The following is a 22,238-nucleotide window of genomic DNA, read 5'->3' on the forward strand; positions in this document are numbered from 1 at the left end:
TATAGCTAACGATTAATAATAGTACTAATAGCATCGTTGCGGAAGAAGGGATATGAGATTTAGAGCCGTAATATTACCTAGGTATATACCTAATCGGCCACAGGGCTTATAAAGAAAATCCTAGCCTATTTACCGAAGGAAATAGCTAGTAAGTACCTAAAAAGTACGATTATTAAAGTACTTAAGCTACTATATAGGCTCATAGAATTGGGTACTTATTAATAGGCTACCTATTACGATTTTTATATTAATTAACTATTAATAATTACCTCTACGTACGACCCGTACTTACTAATCGCGGAGTATAAAAGTAACTAATTTAGGATCGTCGGAATATAGACCGATAATATATTAGGCCTATTTAATATTAATTTTATAAAGAAAGAGGATAAGGACCTTTAAAAAGCGGGCTTCGTAGCGAAGCTAAAAGAGGTCTTTATAATAAATACCCCCCTAGTATTTAATAGTAGGATTTTTATAATTAAAAAGGAAACCGTTATTTTTTAATAAAAGGGGTAGGGTAAGAAGATTAACTTTATTAATCTAAACGTAATTAATATTAAAAAGCGGTATAAAGCTAAGCTCGCGCAAGGGGTATATATTATAAATATTTATTAACTTAAAGCGACTTTTAACTATACTAAAATAATATAAGCTATAAATCTAACTAAACGAGACGTCGAAGTACTTAATAAGTAGCTTAAGTAATAATAAACGAATCTCGATCGAGGTTTTATTTATTACCTAATCGACCTTGCGATTAATAAGCTCTACGTTTTCGTTAATAAGTTATTTATAAATAATAACGACCTTATTTCGTAATTAGGGTATATTATTATCCTAGTTAACGAGAATATAAGTAAGAGCGAATTTATTATATATAATAATATAATTTATTACTTATTAATTAAAAATAAGCGGGTAATAAGAAGTATACTAGCGTTAGAGGTTTATAATATAGTTAACGGTATTAACTTTTCTTACGCAATTTTAATAACGCTAAAGAAAATTACTAATTAAATTAGCTTTCTATCTATTCTAATAATTATTTATACTAATTCCTACTCGCTATACGAATGCCTTGTTAAATTAGGAACGATAAAAGAAAAGAGGCTTATAATCAATATTATAGCCCTTAAGTAATTATATAAAAAGCGCAAGATATTCGAGATCTATTAGATTAATAATAAAAATAACCTTATAAACGCTTTTATAAAAATAATACTAAATAAGGGATTAGAATAATTTATAAATAATAAAAAAGTTACTATACGAACAAAGGGATAAGTTATATAAAAAGAATAAAAAAAAGGGGGAAAAAGAGACGACTTAGTAAACGGGCCCGAGGTCGAATTATACTTCTAACTACAGTAGTTAAATCGATAAAAAAAAGAGAAAGTTAGTATTAAATTAAAAATCTAATTCGACCGCGGTATATAGCTAACTATATAGGGGCTAATTAGGGGCCCTATTTACGATTATCGTAACTAGCCTAACTTACGGTTAAAACCTCCTTTTTATACCTACTACGTAGATATTTATATAGTTTAATTAATCTCTTTGTCAACTACGGTTCGAACTAACTACCCTATAATAGGGATACCAACAGTAAGACTACCTCGATTGCGACTAATAACGAAGTTGCTAGTACCTAACGACGCCTTGATTAGTGCGCTCTGCTAGCTCTGGGATCGTTCATCTCTATCGACGTGTCATACGACTTTGGCAAGCATAACTGGGATATCACACCGGGAAATTGGTCATGGCTATTACTCTACGCCAACCTTTCTGGGTCGTTTTCAATCATCGCAGCAGCTTGGAGCAAGACATCTTTCGCGCTGACCCTGCTTCGAATCACACGAGAATCATCCGAACGATGGATGAAGTTGCTTGTGTGGTTCATCATCATCTCAATCAACACTTTCCTCGGCGTCAACGTGCTCTTCACCTGGATACAATGTTGGCCTGTTGAGAAGACTTGGAGGACAGCCTCAACACCTGGCACCTGCTGGCCGAAGAGCATCATGATGAACTACAACGTCTTCACGGCATCGTACTCTGGAGGGATGGATATCGTACTGGCCATCTTGCCTTGGAAGATTATATGGGGACTTACTATGACCAAAAAAGAGAAATTTGGTGTTTTAATTGCTATGAGCATGGGCGTATTGTGAGTTGTGCTTCAACGATCCGCTTGGAAGTTGGGATCCACGTGGCTGACGAATACTTCTACCAGCGCCGGTGCTGTATCTTTTATCAAGATCCGAACGATTGCTGCGATAGGAGCTTTCGACATTATCGATACTGTCGAGTTGGTGATCTGGGGTGCAGCAGAAAGTGTTGTCACCATCATCGCTGCAACCATGCCAATACTGAGAGCATTGGTACGGGACCACAAAGCACCACCGGCTCGATTCGCTAGTGACGAAGAGTCCATGATGCGCCGTCTAGGAGCAGCCTCGATTGCAACAGCTACCGTAGCGAGCCCAGGTTTGAGGAGGTCAAGATCTGATCTGGAGTTAGCGGAGTGGAAGGACCCATTGACCGAGACTCGGGCGGGTCAACATAACCAGGTCCCAAGGCCGTGGAAAGTAGGTGATGTGAGGTTTGACCCAAAGAGAGGGAATGCAACGATACCACCTGGCGTTTTCAACCGTGGACACGATGAGACGGAGTACAGTGGTTCTATGAAGTTATCCAGAAGACCGGAGTAGTTCCAAGCATTTTAAGTACAAAAGTTCTCGTTGTTCTCTTTGCACAGCAGTTGTCCAAAGTTTCTTCCAATAATTACTCAGACAATGTTGCAATTGCCAATCCTTCTCTAGAAGGCTTGAAAGAGTAGCTTGAGTATACAGCGTTTCAGTGGAAGGTTCCTCGGTCCCAATTCGTCAGAAGAACACGTTCAATCCCATGTCTAGTACTCGAGAGTGATCGTCATGGTGGATTAGCATAAAAATAATTGCTTCCAAAGTTCCCCTAGAGTGTCATGGCCGCCAGGCAGCAGAATTACAGATGAGCGCTAAAATCCTCCTGCACGTTATTAGGGGACTTGGGTAAGCTGGACTTTGGGAATCCAAAAATGTCATTTAAACGTGCGATGTGCCCTCTTGCAGCAACGTGACGCAGCAAGGCAAGCTTTCTTCTATAATATTGGGTGCAACTTCAAGGTCAAGGTAGCATTTGTACGTACAAAAGGCAGTCTTTGTTCCAAATGCACAGCAGCTACCCCTCAATAACGCCACCATCTCAACATCTGACACTCAGACTCGCCGAAAATGAAATTACCATTCTACACGACAGCCATTCTCTTCTCCAGTGGTTCATACGCCGCAATCATGAGGCGAGCGCTCCCAGATTTCACCACTTCGGAAGCCGGCAACCCTTTCGTGGACGGGTGGTACGCCGATCCCGACACATGCGTCTACAAGGGCCAGTATTGGGTATTCCCGACCTCATCCTACGCCTATGACGAGCAGACCTATCTAGATGCTTTCTCTTCGACCGACTTAGTGCACTGGACCAAACATGCGGACATCATTACCAAAGCCCAGGTATCTTGGGCAAACAGAGCCATGTGGGCGCCCGCCCATATTGAACGCGACGGAAAATACTACCTGTACTTTGCAGCCAATGATATCCAAGAGGGAGAAAAGCAGGTTGGCGGTATTGGTGTTGCCGTAGCAGACCAGCCCGAGGGCCCTTACAAAGATGCGATCGGGAAGCCGCTCATTGGCGAGTACCATAATGGGGCACAACCCATCGATCAAGATGTCTTCATCGACGATGATGGTCAGGCGTATATCTACTATGGTGGCCACGCGCATGCCAATGTTGCCAAGCTGAACAGCGATATGGTTAGCATCGGCACCTTCTCAGACGGGAGCCAGTTCAAAGAAATCACACCCGAGAACTATGTTGAGGGTTCCCTGATGTTCAAGCGCAATGGGAAGTACTACCTCATGTGGTCTGAAGGGGGATGGACGGGCCCGGATTACTCAGTCTCATACGCCATTTCGGATTCACCCATTGGCCCTTTTAACCGGGAAGCCAAGATTCTCCAGCAGGATACCGCTGTAGCAACTGGTTCTGGCCATAACGGGGTCATCAAAGTCCCCGGAACGGACATCCGGTACATCTTCTATCACCGCAGGCCATTAGGCGATAGTGATTGCAACCATCGTCATCTTGCCTATGATAGGATGTACTTCAATGAGGATGGGACAATCAAGCCAGTCACGATGCTGGTCAAGGACAACTTTGAGGACGGGAACCTGATTGGCTGGAACACCTCTTTTGAAGGGTCCTTCTCAGTCAAGGACGGGAAGCTTAAGGCGGAAAAGGCCACAAGTGGAAAGGCCCTTCAGAACACAGGATTCGAGGATTTGGTGTTTGACATCGACATCGCCCTCGTTGATCCAGATGTTGGGTCAAACGCTCAAGATTCCGGTGATGCGGGAGTTCTTTTCGGCGTTACGAGTGCTTCAGCAGGAATCGACAGCTTGACTGGGTTCTACGCTGCAATTGACGCATCAGGCGAGGTCGTTCTAGGTCAAATGGACCAGGGTTGGACTCAACTAGCATCTGTCCAGACGCCGATCCAGACTGGAACTGACTACCATCTAAGGGTGACTGTCATCAACAAGGAGGTCAAAGTCTTTGTTGATGATATGAGCGCCCCTAAGCTGACACACGTCGTTTCGAAGAGTACAAAGGGTACCACGGGAGTGCGAGTGTTCCGGACCGGGGCTCTCTATGATAACCTTTCTGTTGCACACCCGCAGTAAATGGGACAATAATCGAGTACGTTGGTATGAACCGTCAAAAGAATGAACCCGCATGTGGACTCAGATATTTACGCTGGGCCATCAACGGATTATTAGTATTCTGTGGATGATTCAATTCGAACGATGAAACTGCAACCACTTACTAAAATATCTACTTTAGTTCTTGATGTAATATTTCTTTTAGGGTGTATACAAGTGACGCTCTTGACATATTGCCACATCAGACCGCCTACCGGAACTTCAATCAATCCTGTACCATGTGGCAGCGTAGTTAGCTGGAAGCCATACCGATAAGCTCCATGTCAATCAACTATCATTGATTACTATGATGGTCCGACTGATTGAGAAGCGGGGTTTAGCAAAACAAGCTTCCCCGCTCAGAACTCCGTGTGTCCGAGGCATGCCGAGGCACGGGAGATCAAGTCGAGATTCGAGAGACGGAGCACGGAGCGCCCGAATCCGCTCCACCTGGCACGCTGTCAAGGGCCACCATTCGCACCGGAATCCACGGAGTGGAAACCTAAAAGACTGCGACAGAAGGGAGAATTGGTAAGCCGTGTCTCCGCCCAATGGAAATACGTAGTTGTGTCTTACGTCAGTGAGGGGATGGCGGGCGGAGGTATTTATCCCTTTCGGATCCCGGCGGTCTAGACTTGAGTCACGACGATTAATTCAATTCGAAATACCTATCAACAGACTTAGCTCCAATCACTCACCCGCCAACAACCCAAACGCGTTATTCGTCCAGGCAACTGAACAAAAAACAAAAAACTCGACAAAATGCCAGCCACTGTCTCTGTCCTTTACCCCAACGAGGCCGATGCCAAGTACAACATCGATTACTACGTCGAGAGCCACATGCCCATGGCCGCTGCCACATGGAAGTCCGCCGGCGTCAAGTCCTGGAAGGTCACCAAGTACTCGGCGTCCCCCGACGGAAAGCAGCCCAAGTACGCCTTCGCCGGCATTCTCACCTTCGACAGCGTTGAGAGCATTCACAAGGCGCTCGCTTCACCCGACACGGCCAAGGTCATGCAGGACGTCCCCAACTACAGCAACAAGGAGCCTGTTTTCTTGATCGGCGAGGACGCGAAGGAGGCTACTCTTTGAGTGGCTGTTTAGGGCATGACATCTTCGAACGGAAGGAGCGACTTCATCCAACAGCCATGGACGGAGGAATGAAGTGAAAACTACCTCAGTTCGGACTGGAGCTCTATTGAAATAGTAGCAGTAATGAAAAAATCCTTGTGACATATGAAACAGATGTTCACAAAGGACCAAAAGAGAGAGTCATTGATTTGTCTCAAATCAAGTGAACAGAGTCAAGATTCATTCACTATGAAAATGAAAGTGCTAAGGTCTTGACTTGCATGATTATTTTCAGCTTACATTGAGTTCAGGTCTGAAGTAGGAGACGGTGTAAAGTGCTGTTGCAAGGGAGTTGTCTGAAGACCAATGCCTCAACCTAAGCAACACGAACCAATTGCAATTGCGAGATGCGAGCATGGGCTTGATCACAGACCGGCACCCCCGTCAACACTCCAAGCGGCTCCATTGACAAAAGTGCTCTTGTCGCTGAGCATGAAAACGGTCACATCGGCTACTTCTTGGGCCTTCCCTACGAGTGTTGGGGCAGGAAAGTCCTTAGGAACTCTAGCCAAATTGGCTTGGTGCATCGGCGTGTCAATAGCACCACTGCCGCTTCATCAGCATCATTCAACCAAATGGAAGAGTGCGAATGACTTACGGTAACACACAATTGACTCTGGCTCTGTCGCCGACTTCTTTAGCCGCACTGCGAACCATACCCAGGGACGCATGCTTGGAAGCGGCAAATACCGCACCCTTCAGGAAGCCTTGGAGTGAGAACATGCTTCCAACATGAACAAAACTCCCGCCGTGAGATAGGAAGTCGGGCATAAGAGCTTCAGCGAGTACATGAAATGCTCCCTTGATATTGAGATTGGTGATGAAGTCGAATTCGGCGTCGCTGGTTTCCCAGACCGACTGGGTGCCCAATTCATGGCCACCACAACCGGCAAAGTTGGCGACACCATCGACCTTGCCAAAATGCGACTTTGTTTGTCTTAGGAAGCTGCGGATTGATGCACGGTTTGTGACATCTGAGGCTCTAGAGAAGACTCTCTCTTGTTGCTCTGAGCCAAGTCCCTTGACTGCATTTTCAAGAGCCGCGCTGTTGACGTCAGACATTCCAACCTTGGCACCTTCATCAAGTAGAGTCTTTGCGGTAGCTAAGCCCATTCCAGATGCAGCGCCAATCACAATGATGACTTTCTCGCTGAATGTGAGAGACATTTCGGTAATGTAGACTATCGGGTTCAAGATATGGCTTCAATGGGCCTAGAGGTGAGGAAAGCAAAGAGTAGCAGAAGAACACAACAGTGAGGAACACGTGAGCATAGTATGAGGTGAACGCGATGGTAGACGAGACCTTCTATAAATAATCGAGACCTTCTCTGTGTCACGTCATTGCTTTGATGCTTCTCACTAGATCTCACGATCTCTACTGCCAAACTCGAGAATATGAACAGCTCCACTGTCAGCCACCGTTCGCCCCCAATGCACGCTAATGCAGCCCGCTGACAACCGAAACTTACGTACCGGGATATTGGTTCAACATGTCCCATATTAACGAAAATGATGTTGCTGGGCGATTCCGAATATACATTTAAGATAGATATATGTTGTTCTAACTTCTTTTGCAAAACATGGCTCCAGTCTCGCACGTCTCGTAGCCACTCGAAGGGGTGGTAGTGTAACACAGTTGATTGAATGATTAAGTAGTGCCATAGCGATGACTCATGCCCTTTCTCTAGCTGTTCAGGACCCCTGAGCAAATGGGTACTTGCCAATAGCTGTATGCAAGCATGTTCATTTACTTGAGTGAACCGATGTTCTCATAACCATGTCTCGAAGAAGCGAACCGCTTGGAGAAAAGCATCTTCTTTCGCAGCCTTTTGCACAGGATTGTTGAGATCAGGATGTGTAGCAAAGCCGTGAGGTGTTCCGCCATAAAGTGCCATCGTGAACGGTTGACCAGTGGTTCCCATGGCTGTTTCAATCTCCACCTATTAGTATCCCTATTATAGGGTAGTTAGTTCGAACCGTAGTTAACGAAGAGATTAATTAAACTATATAAATATCTATATAGTAAGTATAAAAAGGAGGTTCTAACTATAAGTTAGGCTAGCTATAATAATTATAAATAGGGCTCCTAATTAGCCCCTATATAGTCGGTTATATACTACGGTTAAATTAAACTTTTAATTCGATACTAACTTTGTCTTTTTTTTATTAATTTAATTATTATAGTTAGAAATATAATTCGACCTCGGGCCCGTTTATTAAGTCGTCTCTTTTTCCCCCTTTTCTTTACTCTTTTTATATAACCTATCCCTCTATTTATATAATAACTTTTTTATTACTTACGAATTACTCTAATCCCTTATTTAGTACTACTTTTATAAAAGCGTTTATAAAGTTATTTTTATTATTAATTTAATAAATCTCGAGTATCTCGCGCTTTTTATATAATTATTTAAGGGCTATAATATTAATTATAAGCCTCTTTTCTTTCGTCGTTCTTAATTTAATAAGGTATTCGTATAGTAAATAAGAATCGGTATAAATAACCGTTAGAATAAGTAAAAGGCTAATTCGATCGGTAATTTTTTTTAGCGTTATTAAAATTACGTAAGAGAGGTTAATACCGTTAACTATATTATAAACCTCTAATATTAATATATTTCTTATTACTTACTTATTTTTAATTAATAAGTAGTAGATTATATTATTATATATAGTAAATTCGCTCTTACTTATACTCTTATTAACTAAAATAATAATATACCCTAATTACGAAGTAAGGTCGTTATTATTTATAAATAACTTATTAATAAAGATATAAAGCTTATTAATTATAAAGTCGATTAGGTAGTAAATAAGACCTCAATCGAGATTCGTTTATTATTACTTAAGCCGCTTATTAAGTACCTCGACGTTTTATTTAGTTAGATTTATAGCTTATACTACCCTAACGTAGTTAAAATCGCCTTAAGTTAATAAATATTTATAATATATACCCCTCGCGCGAGCTTAGTTTTATACCGCTTTTTAATATTAGTTATATTCGGATTAACGAGGTTAATCTTCTCGCCCTACTTTTTTTATTAAAAAACGATAGTTTCTTTTTTAATTATAAGAATCCCGCTATTAAATACTAGGGGGGTATTTATTATAAAGACCTCTTTTAATTTTATTATAAAGCCCGCTTTTTAAAGCTCCTTATCCTCTTTTTTTATAAAGTTAATATTAAATAGGCCTAATATATCGTTAGTCTATATTCTAACGATCCTAAATTAATTACTTTCGTATTTTATAATTAATAAGTACGGGTTATACGTAGAAGTAATTATTAATAGTTAATTAATATAAAAATCGTAATATATAGCTTATTAATAGGTGCCTAATTTTGCGAGCCTATATAGTGGCTTAAGTATTTTAATAATCGTACTTTCTAAGTACTTATTAGCTATTTCTTTTAGTAAATAGGCTAGGATTTTCCTTATAAGTCCTATAGCCGATTGAGTATAGGCCTAGGTAATATTACGGCTCTAAATCTCGTATCCCTTTTTTTATAGTAATACTATTAGTACTATTATTAATCGTTAGTTATAGTGCTATATAGTAGGCGATTATATAAGTAGCGTTGCTTTTTTAATATTACCGTACCCCTAAATTACGTATCTAAATTTCTTATATAGCTAGGGTGTTCTTTTTTTTTAAATTTTACGAACTATTTTTAATTTAAATATGCGGAGGTTTATATATTTTTCTAAGTTATATAGGATAAATCGATAGACCCCTCGATTGCGAAAAGTATTTATTTTAATTAGATCTAATCCCTTATACGGCTTTTTAATAGTTATAATTACGCTTTCTTTACGTAGTTTAACTATTAGCTCGAAATCGGCTTTCTCTTTTACTATATAAAAAGTGTTAATTACTTTATTATTAATAATAAATTACCGCGTTAAGGCTTACCGTCGTAGTCTTTTATAACGTCTTATTAGTAATATTAGTACTCTTTTAGTAATTTCCTCTTTCTCGTCGTTTATTAGTACTACTATAACGATTTCGTTAAGGATAATTTCCTATGCCTCTACTACGGGTTATATAGTTTCCCTTAGCTCTTTTTCTTTTTATAAATTAAAAATTACCTCGTTAAGATCTATATAATACGGTCTAACTACTGTAATTAATACTTCGAGTAGCTAGTTACGATTTCTTATAATTATATAAGAGCGCTTATTAACGGAAATTAACTTATATAGCCTAGCTTATTATTAAGTAATTTTATACTATACTCGTATATCTAAATTTAATAGTATATTTAAATTACCCTTTATATCGGGCCTATTACGTATAGTAATTACCTCGTTAATTTACCTTTTTATACTTACCTCGCGTAATACTTATATTATTTTTTTAATTACTTAGGCTTATTAGCTTATACTTAGTAATAGTAGCGAGGCTAAGGTCGTTTTTAAATATACTCTAAATACTAATAGCGTTAGTATAAGTCTATTAGGCCTTATAGTATCGTTATAATATTTAAGTACTAACTAGAGGTATTCGTTATTAGTAAAATCCGGATTTTCCTTTTTAATAATTCTAAACGCCCTTTTTAACTATTAGTATGCCCTTTTTACCTTTTTAATATTATAGTACGCTTTAATAAGTACGACTTTTAGCTATATACCGTAGGCCGTCGTATTATCCCTAAATTCTATTAATTTAAAGCTAGTACTAGCGTTAGTTCTAATACTATCTAGTAGTCTTTAGTATATATCGATCTAGCTTTTTTATAGGGCTACCCATACTATTTTTATTTATAAATCCTAGAGGAATTGCCCTATTTAAAAGGATATAGCTACGTTAATTATATATAATACTAACTAACTATTTAAGTAGAAAATATCGACGACGATTTCTTAGTTAAAGTTAAGCTTATTACGTAATTTAAACTTAAATCTGCGTGGGCTCTGCGTATTTATCTAATATTAGTAGTATATTTTTATTAACTACTTTAGCACCCCTATTTCGATATTATTATTACCTAATTACTTTAAGAAGTTATATAGCCTCATAACCGACGGGTACCTAAATCTCTAATATAGTTTACTAAGCTTACTTTTCGTTAAATAATTAATTAACTTCGTGTCGTTAGTGAGCTTTATAAACGTATACCCCTATTATTATTTAACTATCTCGAAGTGCTTATTACTAAAGATTCCATTCTTCGTATTATCGAATATAATACCTAGTCGATTTATATTTTTTAAATATAAGAGAAATAGGGTATTAATAAGTAAAATATAAAAAGTTATCGTTCTAAAATATATCTCTATTTTTATTATACCTAGGGCGACGATTTCCTTACTTAGGCTAAAACTAATCCTCGTAATACCTACTATCGACGTATTAAGTATTATTAGTGCGATCTTTTATAGCGCTTAGAATTACCTTTTTTTTTTAATTAATTATTACGATACCCTAGTGTTTAGGATAATCCTATAGAAATTATTTAAGCCGTACTTTTTACTTATATAAAATGCCTATACGAGCTTAGTATTTAAAAGATCTAAGTAGTATAAAAAGGACCCCTCTAGCTACCCCTAGATTTGCTTAGTATTATATTCTTTTTTTTTAAATATTAAGAAAAATAGCGTCTTCTCTTTAATCGTTAAGAAAATAGGCTTTTGCCCAATTAGATTTACCTTTTTAGCCGCCTCCGTATTCGTTATTTAAGGGACCTTCCCTTACTATCTATAAATAAAAGCTTATTTATTAAGAGCTTTTACTACCCTTTATTCGTTTAGCCTTATATATTCTCTAGATATTAACGGGGTAAAAAAAAAGTAGTTAATATCGTCGATTTCGTCGTAATTTAATTTATTAGTATAGGGAGTAAGATCTTTTTTATTTTTTAAATCTCTTATGGGGGGTATATACTTTAAGCTACTACTTTAGCTACTATTACTAAGTTCCGTACCCCCGGATCTGCCCTTATATATAACGAGGAATTAGTTAAACCGACGAGGGCTAGTTTTACTATCTACTACCCTCGACTTTCTATACTATTTATATAATTTAATACGCTCTTCCTTAGAGTAGTTACTTAATTAATATCTATTTTTTTTATAAATATAGTATTACTTTTTTTATTACCCTACCCGTAAGTTAAATCTCTACTTATTTAATAAATCTAGGCCTCCTTATTAGTAATTACTATATCTAGCCTTTTTTTTTTTTTTATTATACGTTCGATCGACTTAATATTATTAATAAGGGCCGTTATATATTTAGAAATAGGTTTAGCGCGGTATTTTCGTTTTAATATTAAAACTAAATCTTAGCCTCGAGTAGAGCGTCTCGTAGTTTTTAGGTACTTAGTATAGGGTTATTTTTATTTTTAATATATATTAAACTACGGTATAAAGATATTTAACTTTTTACTCGTTTATCCCCTTATTTAGCTAGGTTTTTATTAGCTTATTAATTCGATTAATAAGCTCTTTAAGGATCTCTACTCGCGATTTACCCTCTATTATCTTAGCTATAAATACGAAAGAAATCGCTTATAGTTTAAATAGGAGCTCTAGGTTCTTATTATAAGTCTTAAAATAGCTTTAGATTACGTTAATTATACTAAGAAAGTCGTTTTAATTAAGATTACGTACCGCTTTATAATAATAATTAAAAACTTTATTTACGAGTACGATATTAATTACTAAATAGTATTAATATTCCCTAATTCCGACTTTTTTATAATAATCGTAAAATATCGTTAGGGCTTTTTATAAGACCTTATACTTCCCCCTAGAGTATAATCTTTTTTTTAAGAAGATCTTTTTAAGGTCTATAAATTACTTCGTATTTATTACTAGATTTTTAGTATTTATATACGATCTTTGCGTTATTACGTATTATTAATAACTTTAAGTCGTTTACTTCTTTTTTTATTAGCTAATCGGCGCCGAATTTCGTATTAATAGCAGTAACGAGTTATAGATCGAAATAGGTAGAATTATTAATTATCGTACTTTTAGTATTATATTTTACTCCGGTATATCTTTTTGCGATAATAGATTTTCGTTAGTAATTATAGGGAGGAAATCTAAGTTATTTACCTTTTTTTTAAATTCGTTAAAGCGATTATACGCTCTATTAACCTATACTTAGTTCTATAATACGAATTCCTCTTTTATAATTATCGCTATTAGTATTTCGTATAGCTCTTATAATTATAATTACGCTAGTAATACCCCTCGCCCGTAGAGGAATTTATTAACTACTTTTATAATTCCTAGGCTTATATTTACGAACTATTCGTTTAGCTAGTAGTTAAGGTCGTCTGCGACCTCGTAGAATAGGGGTTACCCCTATAGCCCCTTTTTTTTATAAACCTTAGTTAAATAGATTAATACCGCGTTAATTTACTTACCATTAGGCTAATCTGCGATTCTATATATCTACGTCCCCTAATAGTCCGGGTTAATATTTACTTATTTATAAGAGATTAGGATTTTATTTAAGATCGGGTTTTATCCTCTTTTTTTTTACCCTAACTCGCTAAGGGTCGTGCTCTAGCTTATACCTATATTAATAATTACTAATATATTTAATTTTAATAGGGATATATTTAATCCGCGTATTAGTCGTAATAAATCTATACTTTCGCTACTTAACGAATTTATTAGGGTTTAAGAAATTCCCGCTTCCTCTTACTATCTCGCTACTACTCTCGTTTTTATTATTTTTAGTAATTATTACTACCCTTCTAAATCGCTAGCTATTATACTTACTAAGATCCTCCTTTTTATTTAATATAAAAGGGTAGGTTTTAGTAGTTCTTTTTAATAATAGTAGCGGTAGACGTTTATATTACCGTAAGAAAATATAATAATTAGTCTCGGGATTTTTATTAGTTATTAATTTTTATTATTCCGTATACTTTTAGCTTTTTAAGCCTCGTACTCTCTATAATTTCTAAATAGCTTCTTTAGTTAATTTTTTAAAATTAGTAATTTCGTACTGGGAGCTAGTATAAAAAAGAAGCCCTTTAGTAGCCCTTTAGAGGATTCTTTTCTTTTCCCCTTAAATCCTCGTCTTTTTAGCTTTTTTTTAAGCTAATAATAACTCTAGCAAGAGGTTATAAGACTATTTTAAAGTAGCTACTTTTTTTTTAAGTTAATCTCCGAGATCCGTAATACTCTTAGTTTAATACTATTAAGACCTTTAAATCCCCTCTTTTCTTATTAAACCGTCCCTTATACTATATTCTTAAATAATACTTAGGGGGTAGTTAAGGGAGTTATAAAAAGGTCGTTTAGATCGCGGGCTTAAAATCGTATTTATAAAATCCTTATAATAATAAACTTTTTTATATTATAAATCTCTTAGCTTAATAACTCTTATAAAATTATTTTTATTACTAAATAAGAATATTTACGTTTAGAGATCCCCTTTTTTAATTGCGTAGTACTTTTTTATATTATATTATTAAGCTCGTTCGTTGCGCTAATTAATTAAGTAGGTAGTCGTCATATAGGTATTTCCTTTTTCCTAATTTAACTAGTTAATTTTTAATCGCAGGCCGGCTATAGAAAAGTCGTTTAGTAAAAAAGCTACTTAGGGTAATAATAAAAGGCTAGTTAGTTAAGTAGTTCTATTAATTAATATAGTTTAATATAATAAATATCGACCTCTCATAAGTAATAAAGGGCTACGATTATTTAATTTTATATAGTATTTAAGAATCGCCTCTTTTTTCGTTTACTTCCGTAAGGTTAATTAATACGAATCTCTTATCCTATATAGTATTAAAAAGTTATCTCTTTTACGTAGCGAGATACCTTACTAATCTATAATAATAGAATTTAATTACTAATTAGTATTAATATCCTTCTTATAGGGTAGTTAGTTTAAACTATAGTTAATAAAGAGATTAATTAAACTATCTAAATATCTGCGTCGTAGGTATAAAAAGGAGGTTCTAACCGTAGGTTGGGCTAGCTACGATAATCGTAAATAGGGCCCCCAATTGGCCCCTGCGCAGTCGGCTGTATGCCGCGGTCGAATTGGACTTCCAATCCGACAGAGACATATGCCCATTCATCCCCTGGCTAAGCAATTCAAGCGATCCTTGACCAACTCGAAAGCGAGCATTGGGAAAGTCGGAAGGAGTTCCAATATGGTCCCAGTGGACGTGGCTGAGTATAACTTCGTCGATAGCTGCCACATCAAGACCTCCATCGATCAGGCTCTGTCGGACGTCCGGTAATAAGGTCATCGGCTGACGATTCTTTGTGTGGTTTTGTATCGGCGTAGAATAGCGACCAATATCCCGTCTCAAGCCCAGATCGTAAAGAATGCGTCGATGACCCCCTTCGAATGAATTCTGCGAGATGAGGAAAGAGAGTGATGGCACAAGCGAGGTCTCGTCCTCAGACACCCCCGCGACGAAGAACCGCTTGGGGAGGGTGAACTCGCCGCCTCTGAGAGCGGAGACTTGGACCTCCCCCCGTGCTTTCGACTCCAGATCTTTAAGGGCAACTGCCATTCCATCGGATCTGGACATGTTGATTCGAATTTCTTGCGTATTTCGAGATGAGGCCGGTGGGTGAAGAGTATAGGTAAGACGTGTGGGTGCCAACAATTCAGGCGGCGATAGACCGGTACTTGCGGGGTAGCTGTATGGCCCAATCCTGCGTCTCCGTGCCAAACTTCAGGACTTAGCTGGGATTCAGGACCTCCGCGACTGATCTGTATCGAAGCTTCTGAGAACGCATCTAGATACAAATGTATTCCCTTCGATCCGCCCTTTCACGATCCGACTAGCATGTCATATCCTGCCCATCCTCGACCCATCGAATCTCCACACGAGGATGGTCAACTCAGACGCCACACTTCCTGATGCCACCGTGCTTGAAGTTCATTTGGCAGAATGCGATTGACCTACGACTGAATTTGTTTTCCCCTTCAAACCCCTTGGAGTCATGACAATGTACATCGCAACATGTGGAGAATCTCTGCATCTAGATCCCTTGGTGGAGGGAGTGAGATGAGTTTAATGTATGGTTCCCAAGCCATCATTACAGCGCTTGAGGTAGTTGACCACTAGCAATACACGTTTTGCAACAAAGAGATTTGTTGTAAACTTCCACCCGTCTTTTCCGCGTTGTACGTCACGCCGGTAGGTTTACGGCAGCTGGCATCATACGCGTCTTGATACGCATCGGCCAGTTGGCTCAGTATTCCTCCCATCCGTGGCGTAATGCCCCACACCCAGACCTAGGAAGTTATCAGTATATCAGTTTGCAACGATGCATGAAAACAAAATAGTATCACCTACGTCTGACAGAAACCAGCCCCACATCCTGGCGATTCCGGCAGCAAGAGTCGTGCCCTCCCCGATATCGCACTCGGCCTCATCTAGAGTCTCTCTGATCAAGGCTAATAGCTCCAGCTCGCTCTGAATTGGCTGCATCCCGGCTATCTTGTCCTGTTCTATGGACTGAGCCCATTTTGATACTAGAAGAGCTGTTTGCAGCACGGAGATCAGCATCATGAACGGACCCTCCCAATCAGCTGTAAGGGTTATCTCGAATTCACTTACCACCCGTCCACCCTGCCACAGCATGCTCAACACTCCATCGAAAAGCGGCAGTCTTCCGGACCAGAAGATGCCCTATCTTGACTGGAACAACCATGCCTTCGAAGGCCTTCGAAACCATCTTGAGAATGTGGGAGCTTCGTTCCATCCTGCCCATAATGAATGATGACACGCATGACCCTACGTCCCTATCCTCAAGGCTCAACAAGCTGATTCGACAGGGAGTGGTGGATATTTTCGACAGCTTTGTGTAGGCTATGCGCAAGACTGCCTGGCAGTTGAATACAAGCGAGATTTCTTTGTCCTTCTCGTCTTCTTCTGGACGTGGTTGTCGTAACTCGCTCCTGACGCCTTGGAGAAAAGCATCGCACCGAGCCAACGACTGCATAGCACCGTTGAGGAGCGAAGCTCTCAGAGGGTCTTGTTCATCACCAATATCATTCCTTGCAATCGGACATGTTGAAGCGAGGGCCTGGCAGACTTGTAATCTCTGCCACATGTGAACGACGACCGCATGGGTCAAGACGAGGGCAGTAAAGGTCGACACGCGGTACGGTACCGTGTCGGCATGATACCTTCCTTCAAGTAGAATGTCAACAAGTACATCTTTGATTGTGTGTCGTCGACTGTATGGCGAGCTTTTCGAGGCAGCTGTCCGAAGCTCTCGCCACTCTGCAGGTGACCTCGCGTTCCACATCTTTTCATCTTGATACGCTTCGATATCCAGATCTTGGGTCGCATGAAATCCAGGATTGACGTCGTAGATCACCATAGTGAGGGTACTCTCTATGAAGATGCCCCCCAGCGCGCGCTTCCACGACTCTAGCTCTATCCACGTGTGCCACGTCATCTCGGATGGTTCTGTTTCAGTGTTTTCTACCGCAGTTCGAGCTTTGTTATAAACCTTTGAGATTTTGAAAGACGCTAGTAAGTATCATTGTCTCGAAGTAGTCTTCTATCGCTCATGAAGGTGCAGATTGACTCACCAAGGTGTAGAAGCCATTGTCCTTCATCGTTGCGTCAACGAGATCCTTCTCCCCGCTCATGACTGCGTAAAAGCTAAGAAGAATTTTCGCTTGCACAAACCAAAGGAAGTAGTCCTTTACCATGGATTTGGAATCGTCCTTGGTTGGTTGAGGCACCTGTTCCACACTGCGGATTGACAAGTCATAAAGATGACGCGCCCGACGTCGGTCTAGGCGATAGAGAGCGCCGATGGAACAGATGGAAAGCACCAAGGGGCCCGGAGTGTGTGCCAAATCAAAAGTTTGCATATGAATGATCGGAAAGTGGCTATGAAAACTCGTCATGTAAGCAGATAGGAAGCCCTGCAACGTTTTGGCGGTGGGCAGTTGGAAGTCTCCAGCTGCTATTCTCAGCCGCGAAGACATGTCTTTGCGAAGATACGCACACGTCTCTTCGTCAAAGGTCACGGTCGGATATTGTTGACGCCCGTCTTCGAGTAGAGAAGGGAGATCGCTGCTAGCCGAGGGTATTTGGCAGCTAGCCCATCCAGGGGGGGCTCCGCTTGAAGGGTCTTCAGTATTGGGATGGCGTGGAATTCGTCTTCGATCATCTCTCTGCTCCGCAGTGTCACCTGGTATGGGCGAGAGGTCAAATGCGCCCATGCCGAGATGGGCCAGTGTTCTCGGTGAAAAGAGCTCGTCGTTTTCCGTGGATGGATCAGCAGCACCGCTCTTCTCCGGTGGATTTTGTGGTTGACGAGGGGGTTGTTCTCGTAAAGCGCCAGTCTCAAGCCCGTTTTCTGTTGGATATTCACTTGGCATCTCCATTGCAATACTTTCAAAGGGAAGATCCATGTTCATGAATAACGCTGGGTCTAGCGGTGGCAACTCTTCAACTGGATCGACGTCGTGGAAGTACTGAAGCTGCAGCAAGTTTCCTTCCTGTTGAGCATCATGCTGGAATATGTCTGCGGGACGACTTTCGGTGGCTCGGTTAAGAGTACTTGGATCCCTGCGCGTCTCGAAGGATTGGTCAGTTAATGGCTGAAACGACATCAACATTCGTTCAAGTTCGATGTCGGGATCGGCTGCTTGCCGAGAGTATGACTTCCGTCGTGAGTTGGCTCGGCGCCGTTGACTGGAACATGGTGATGTTGTGGAAGAAGCGACGCCATCGACTGGCGACTGCGAGTCTGGAGATTCCTGGCCGGATCTTTCGTCTTCCTCTTGGTCTATGTTCATGTAGTCATCGCCTTTCGACGGGGAGAACACTGTTGCTTGCGCCAGTGGCGCGCATGCTACTGTCACCACATCTCCAATCTTTTCTTTTGCTTGCTCCTTCGCATGCAGAGTGCGCTCGTGTCTCGTAACAAGGTCCCTAGAAGCTCTCAATTAGCAGAAAGTCTTGTGGTTTGTCCGAGATCGGAAAGCTTCTGCCAATGCGTACTTCCTCGCGTATGACTTGTGACAGTATCGACACACGTAAGGCTTCTCGTGCGTGTGGGTTCTCTCGTGACGAATGCAGTGCTCGCTGCGCTTGAAGGCTTTCGAGCAGTGCGCGCACTTGTACTGGCGTCGTGGTCGACCTCTTCGCGCGGCGCTGGAGGGACTTCCTTCGGGCCCTGAAGACATGGACGTTTTGATTCTATGCTCCCTTTCTCTGAACGCGGTGATCTCGCCTCGATTGTTTACTTCCGTCGATTCGAATAGCTTCAAGCAGTGGATTGGTAGCCTCAATTGCCATGATGTGGTGTTGGCAAGGAACAGTGCGGGCAGATCGGATTCCTGAGATGCCGACAGAGGCCGGGCTTGACTTGCGGGGGGACCAGGACATCCCCTACATTCTTCTCCGCACCTGATGCGTATTGACCCGTTAGTGTCCTGGGAAGTCTGAAATCCACGGCGTGCGACTCGCTGATGGCTGATGAATCAGGGCTGTGTCAGCTTCTTCCGCAGCGATGGGCCCTACGGCAGACTGCAAGAGGCACTCTGCCAAAACACTTTTTTCATATGTTAAAGCAGAAATCGTATTTTACGGTCACCCCACTACCTAGGATAGGGTCTAGACTAGTGTAGTAACTTATAAATAGGGGTTATAGAGATTTACGGCTTAAGAGATACTTTAATTTCGTAATATATTAGATTATATAGTAGTATATAAAATTGCGTAATATTATACCTTAATATAAAAGTTTTTCTTCTTTTTATAACTTTATTATAGAAATAACTACTGCTTTTTACCCTTTTATAAGTAAAAATCACTTTTTACTTAAGTTATTAAACTAATAGCTCGCTTATAAATATTATAATATAGATTTATAATAACTTCTAGTCTTTATATAAGACGTTACTAAACTAATTAACCTTACGATACCTCTTTATAAAGCTATTTTAAAACGACCGATTAATAATAATACTTATATAAGCTCTACCCTTTTCGTATAATAAGAACGTATAAACGTATAAGCTTCGATATTAATAAAATCTCTTTTTATAGGCTTAAAGGAGCGGGAACGAAGTATTTAATAAATAAAAAAGGAGCTAAAGTAATTATTAATAATTAATATCTTTATTATATTATATAACGTATCCTTTTTTTAAGAACGAACTTAATAGTTTCTAAGTAACGACTTATATTAATATTTAAGTTATTAAGAAGTTCATTAGGAAAGTTTAGTTTAATTACTTCTCGACGTTTATTCTATATTAAGATATAATACGATCTATTATTTTATATTTTATAATAAACTAGTAAATTCTTTTAATAAAGTAGATAGTATTTTTAATTAATATAAAGAATCCTTATAATATCTTAGAATATTATAAAGTAGCGTATAAAGCTATAAGTTTAGAGAGATTCCTTTTTAAAGCTGCGATTTTATATAAAAAAGATAATTATTAACTTTTTATTATTTTTTAAATTAGAATTAAGTCGCTAGTTATTAAACCTTAGTTAGTAAAAAAGGGAAAAGGTCGTATAAAGCTAATTATAACTAAAACTTTAGGCAAAACGACGTATAGAAATGTTCTAAAAATACGGCTTTTAATAAGTATTAGTATTAAACTAACAATAAAAATTAAGGAGGAATTATTAGTTAAGTAAGAAAAGAAGATCGTTAAAAAGGAGGTAAAGGCTAAGAAAAAGGTTAAAAAAGATAAAAACGATAGAAAAGACGAGATTATAGTAGTTCGATAAGAAGATAAAGTTTATAATAATAAATAACCTAGTATATTATAAAAATAGAAACGAGTATTCTCGTTAGTAAATAGTTTAAAGTAAACTATAATTATATTTATAATTCCTTTTTGTCCTTAGTATTACTCGTAATTACGAAGCTATTTAATATTCTAAGATTAATTCTAAAGTCTTCTAATCTCTACTTAACCTATATAATACTACCCTATAGTTTACTAAGTAAAGTAATTTCTAGTTAGAGCTTATTATATATATATTACTTTAAATAAATACGAAGATATTAATACGCTTTAAAATAAGGATAATTAGCCTCACTAAACTTCGTACTTTTAGCTAACATAGTTAGGGAGCCCTTAATAATTAAGGTATAAATCTATAAAGTAGCTTAAGGAAGATATGCGTCTAGATTATTACTATTCTAAATAGTATTTAATAGTTATTAAACTTAGTTTTAGTTAATTAGCTATATAAAGTCTTATATAGTTCGTAACGTAGGTTAATAATATAGTTACTATAGCTAACTAAAAATAACGTAAGGGCGACCTTTTTAATAACGAATTCGATAAGAGTTCCAAATTTATACGAAATTAATAAAATCAGAACGAATTAGTAATATATACGTAAATAGAAGTATAATCTAGTTAGAGACTATATTTATATAAAATAGCCCTTAGAACTTAAGTAGTTAGAAGTATTCTTATAAACGTAAATATACTTATATATACTAAGATATATATTACTTACTTACTAATATGCTAATCTATTTTAATAAAAACGATTCTACTAACTCTTAATCTTAACGTTATAAATACTTTTACTAAAGATTTAGTAATTATAGAATATAATTAGACTTTTTGTTATTAAACGGTATTATAAAAGGTAATAATAAATACTAGACGTAAGAACGGTTTCTTTCCCTTAGTCTAAACGAACTCGTAATAATATAAATCCCCGTTATTAAATAATAATAAAATATTATATAAGTATATTCTAGGACGTATAAGTAGAAACCCCTATATAAAACTATATAATAAACTGCGAATAAGTATTAATACTAATATAGATCTTAAATCTAAATAGTAGAAGCTTATCGTACGTATTTAAAGACTAAATATAATTTAGTTTAGGAGTCGTAAACCTTTTACGATAGTACCTCATCTTACTTAACCGATCTTAAACTTATTATAAAAAGGTTTTACGATATATAAAGTATAGTTTATCTTAGCTAATAGTATAAGCTTATTAGTAAACTTATATATAAAAATACTCTTTACCGTACCCTTTAATACGGCAAATAACCTCTAATATACTAAAAAAAAACTTTTCTAATTATTATTATATAATTACGAGCTATTTTAGTATTTATTATTACTAAAGCTAATTCTATTAACGAAGTATTAATAATCCTATAGCTATAATTATAAATCCTTTAGACTAGAGTTAAAAAAGGATATCTTTATTATTTAAGTATTATTAAAAGAATAATTCTTAAATACGAATTAATAAATCCTTAAAAAAGACCGTATACTCTTCTCGTTATAAGTCCTATTTCGTAAGTTAACGTTCGAAAGTTCGCTTTATAATTTTAATACTAA

The 22,238-nt window shown here is 38.0% G+C and overlaps 7 protein-coding genes across 7 annotated transcripts; 4 read left to right on the plus strand and 3 right to left on the minus strand.

The window, feature by feature from the left end:
• Positions 1 to 852: 852 nt before the first annotated feature.
• CLUP02_02490 (uncharacterized protein) lies at positions 853 to 1,020 on the plus strand (the record flags this gene model as incomplete). The annotated part of the gene is made up of 1 exon (XM_049281522.1): positions 853 to 1,020. A coding segment is annotated over one exon (168 nt), but the record flags the coding sequence as incomplete, so codon positions are not given.
• Positions 1,021 to 1,076: 56 nt separating this feature from the next.
• Positions 1,077 to 2,714, plus strand: CLUP02_02491 (uncharacterized protein; the record flags this gene model as incomplete). The annotated part of the gene is made up of 4 exons (XM_049281523.1): positions 1,077 to 1,083; positions 1,598 to 1,608; positions 1,671 to 2,170; positions 2,237 to 2,714. 4 exons carry the CDS (start codon positions 1,077 to 1,079, stop codon positions 2,712 to 2,714), a joined length of 996 nt encoding a protein of 331 aa, XP_049138666.1.
• A 561-nt stretch (positions 2,715 to 3,275) lies between these two features.
• CLUP02_02492 (endo-1,4-beta-xylanase D precursor) lies at positions 3,276 to 4,784 on the plus strand (the record flags this gene model as incomplete). Its single annotated transcript, XM_049281524.1, has 1 exon — positions 3,276 to 4,784. The coding sequence occupies one exon, from the start codon at positions 3,276 to 3,278 to the stop codon at positions 4,782 to 4,784; it is 1,509 nt and encodes a 502-aa protein (XP_049138667.1).
• Positions 4,785 to 5,564: 780 nt separating this feature from the next.
• On the plus strand, positions 5,565 to 5,894 carry CLUP02_02493 (uncharacterized protein; the record flags this gene model as incomplete). The annotated part of the gene is made up of 1 exon (XM_049281525.1): positions 5,565 to 5,894. The coding sequence occupies one exon, from the start codon at positions 5,565 to 5,567 to the stop codon at positions 5,892 to 5,894; it is 330 nt and encodes a 109-aa protein (XP_049138668.1).
• A 404-nt stretch (positions 5,895 to 6,298) lies between these two features.
• CLUP02_02494 (short-chain dehydrogenase/reductase family Oxidoreductase) lies at positions 6,299 to 7,100 on the minus strand (the record flags this gene model as incomplete). The annotated part of the gene is made up of 2 exons (XM_049281526.1): positions 6,299 to 6,402; positions 6,542 to 7,100. The coding sequence occupies 2 exons, from the start codon at positions 7,098 to 7,100 to the stop codon at positions 6,299 to 6,301; spliced, it is 663 nt and encodes a 220-aa protein (XP_049138669.1).
• A 602-nt stretch (positions 7,101 to 7,702) lies between these two features.
• CLUP02_02495 (dienelactone hydrolase) lies at positions 7,703 to 7,855 on the minus strand (the record flags this gene model as incomplete). The annotated part of the gene is made up of 1 exon (XM_049281527.1): positions 7,703 to 7,855. One exon carries the CDS (start codon positions 7,853 to 7,855, stop codon positions 7,703 to 7,705), a length of 153 nt encoding a protein of 50 aa, XP_049138670.1.
• A 7,007-nt stretch (positions 7,856 to 14,862) lies between these two features.
• On the minus strand, positions 14,863 to 19,457 carry CLUP02_02496 (uncharacterized protein; the record flags this gene model as incomplete). Its single annotated transcript, XM_049281528.1, has 11 exons — positions 14,863 to 15,422; positions 15,524 to 15,689; positions 15,751 to 15,793; positions 15,871 to 15,912; positions 15,997 to 16,160; positions 16,222 to 16,409; positions 16,486 to 17,332; positions 17,469 to 18,825; positions 18,895 to 19,232; positions 19,289 to 19,368; positions 19,436 to 19,457. 11 exons carry the CDS (start codon positions 19,455 to 19,457, stop codon positions 14,863 to 14,865), a joined length of 3,807 nt encoding a protein of 1,268 aa, XP_049138671.1.
• Positions 19,458 to 22,238: the final 2,781 nt, after the last annotated feature.

The sequence above is a fragment of the Colletotrichum lupini genome, chromosome 2 (assembly GCF_023278565.1).
Source record: "Colletotrichum lupini chromosome 2, complete sequence".
Taxonomy (NCBI): domain Eukaryota; kingdom Fungi; phylum Ascomycota; class Sordariomycetes; order Glomerellales; family Glomerellaceae; genus Colletotrichum; species Colletotrichum lupini.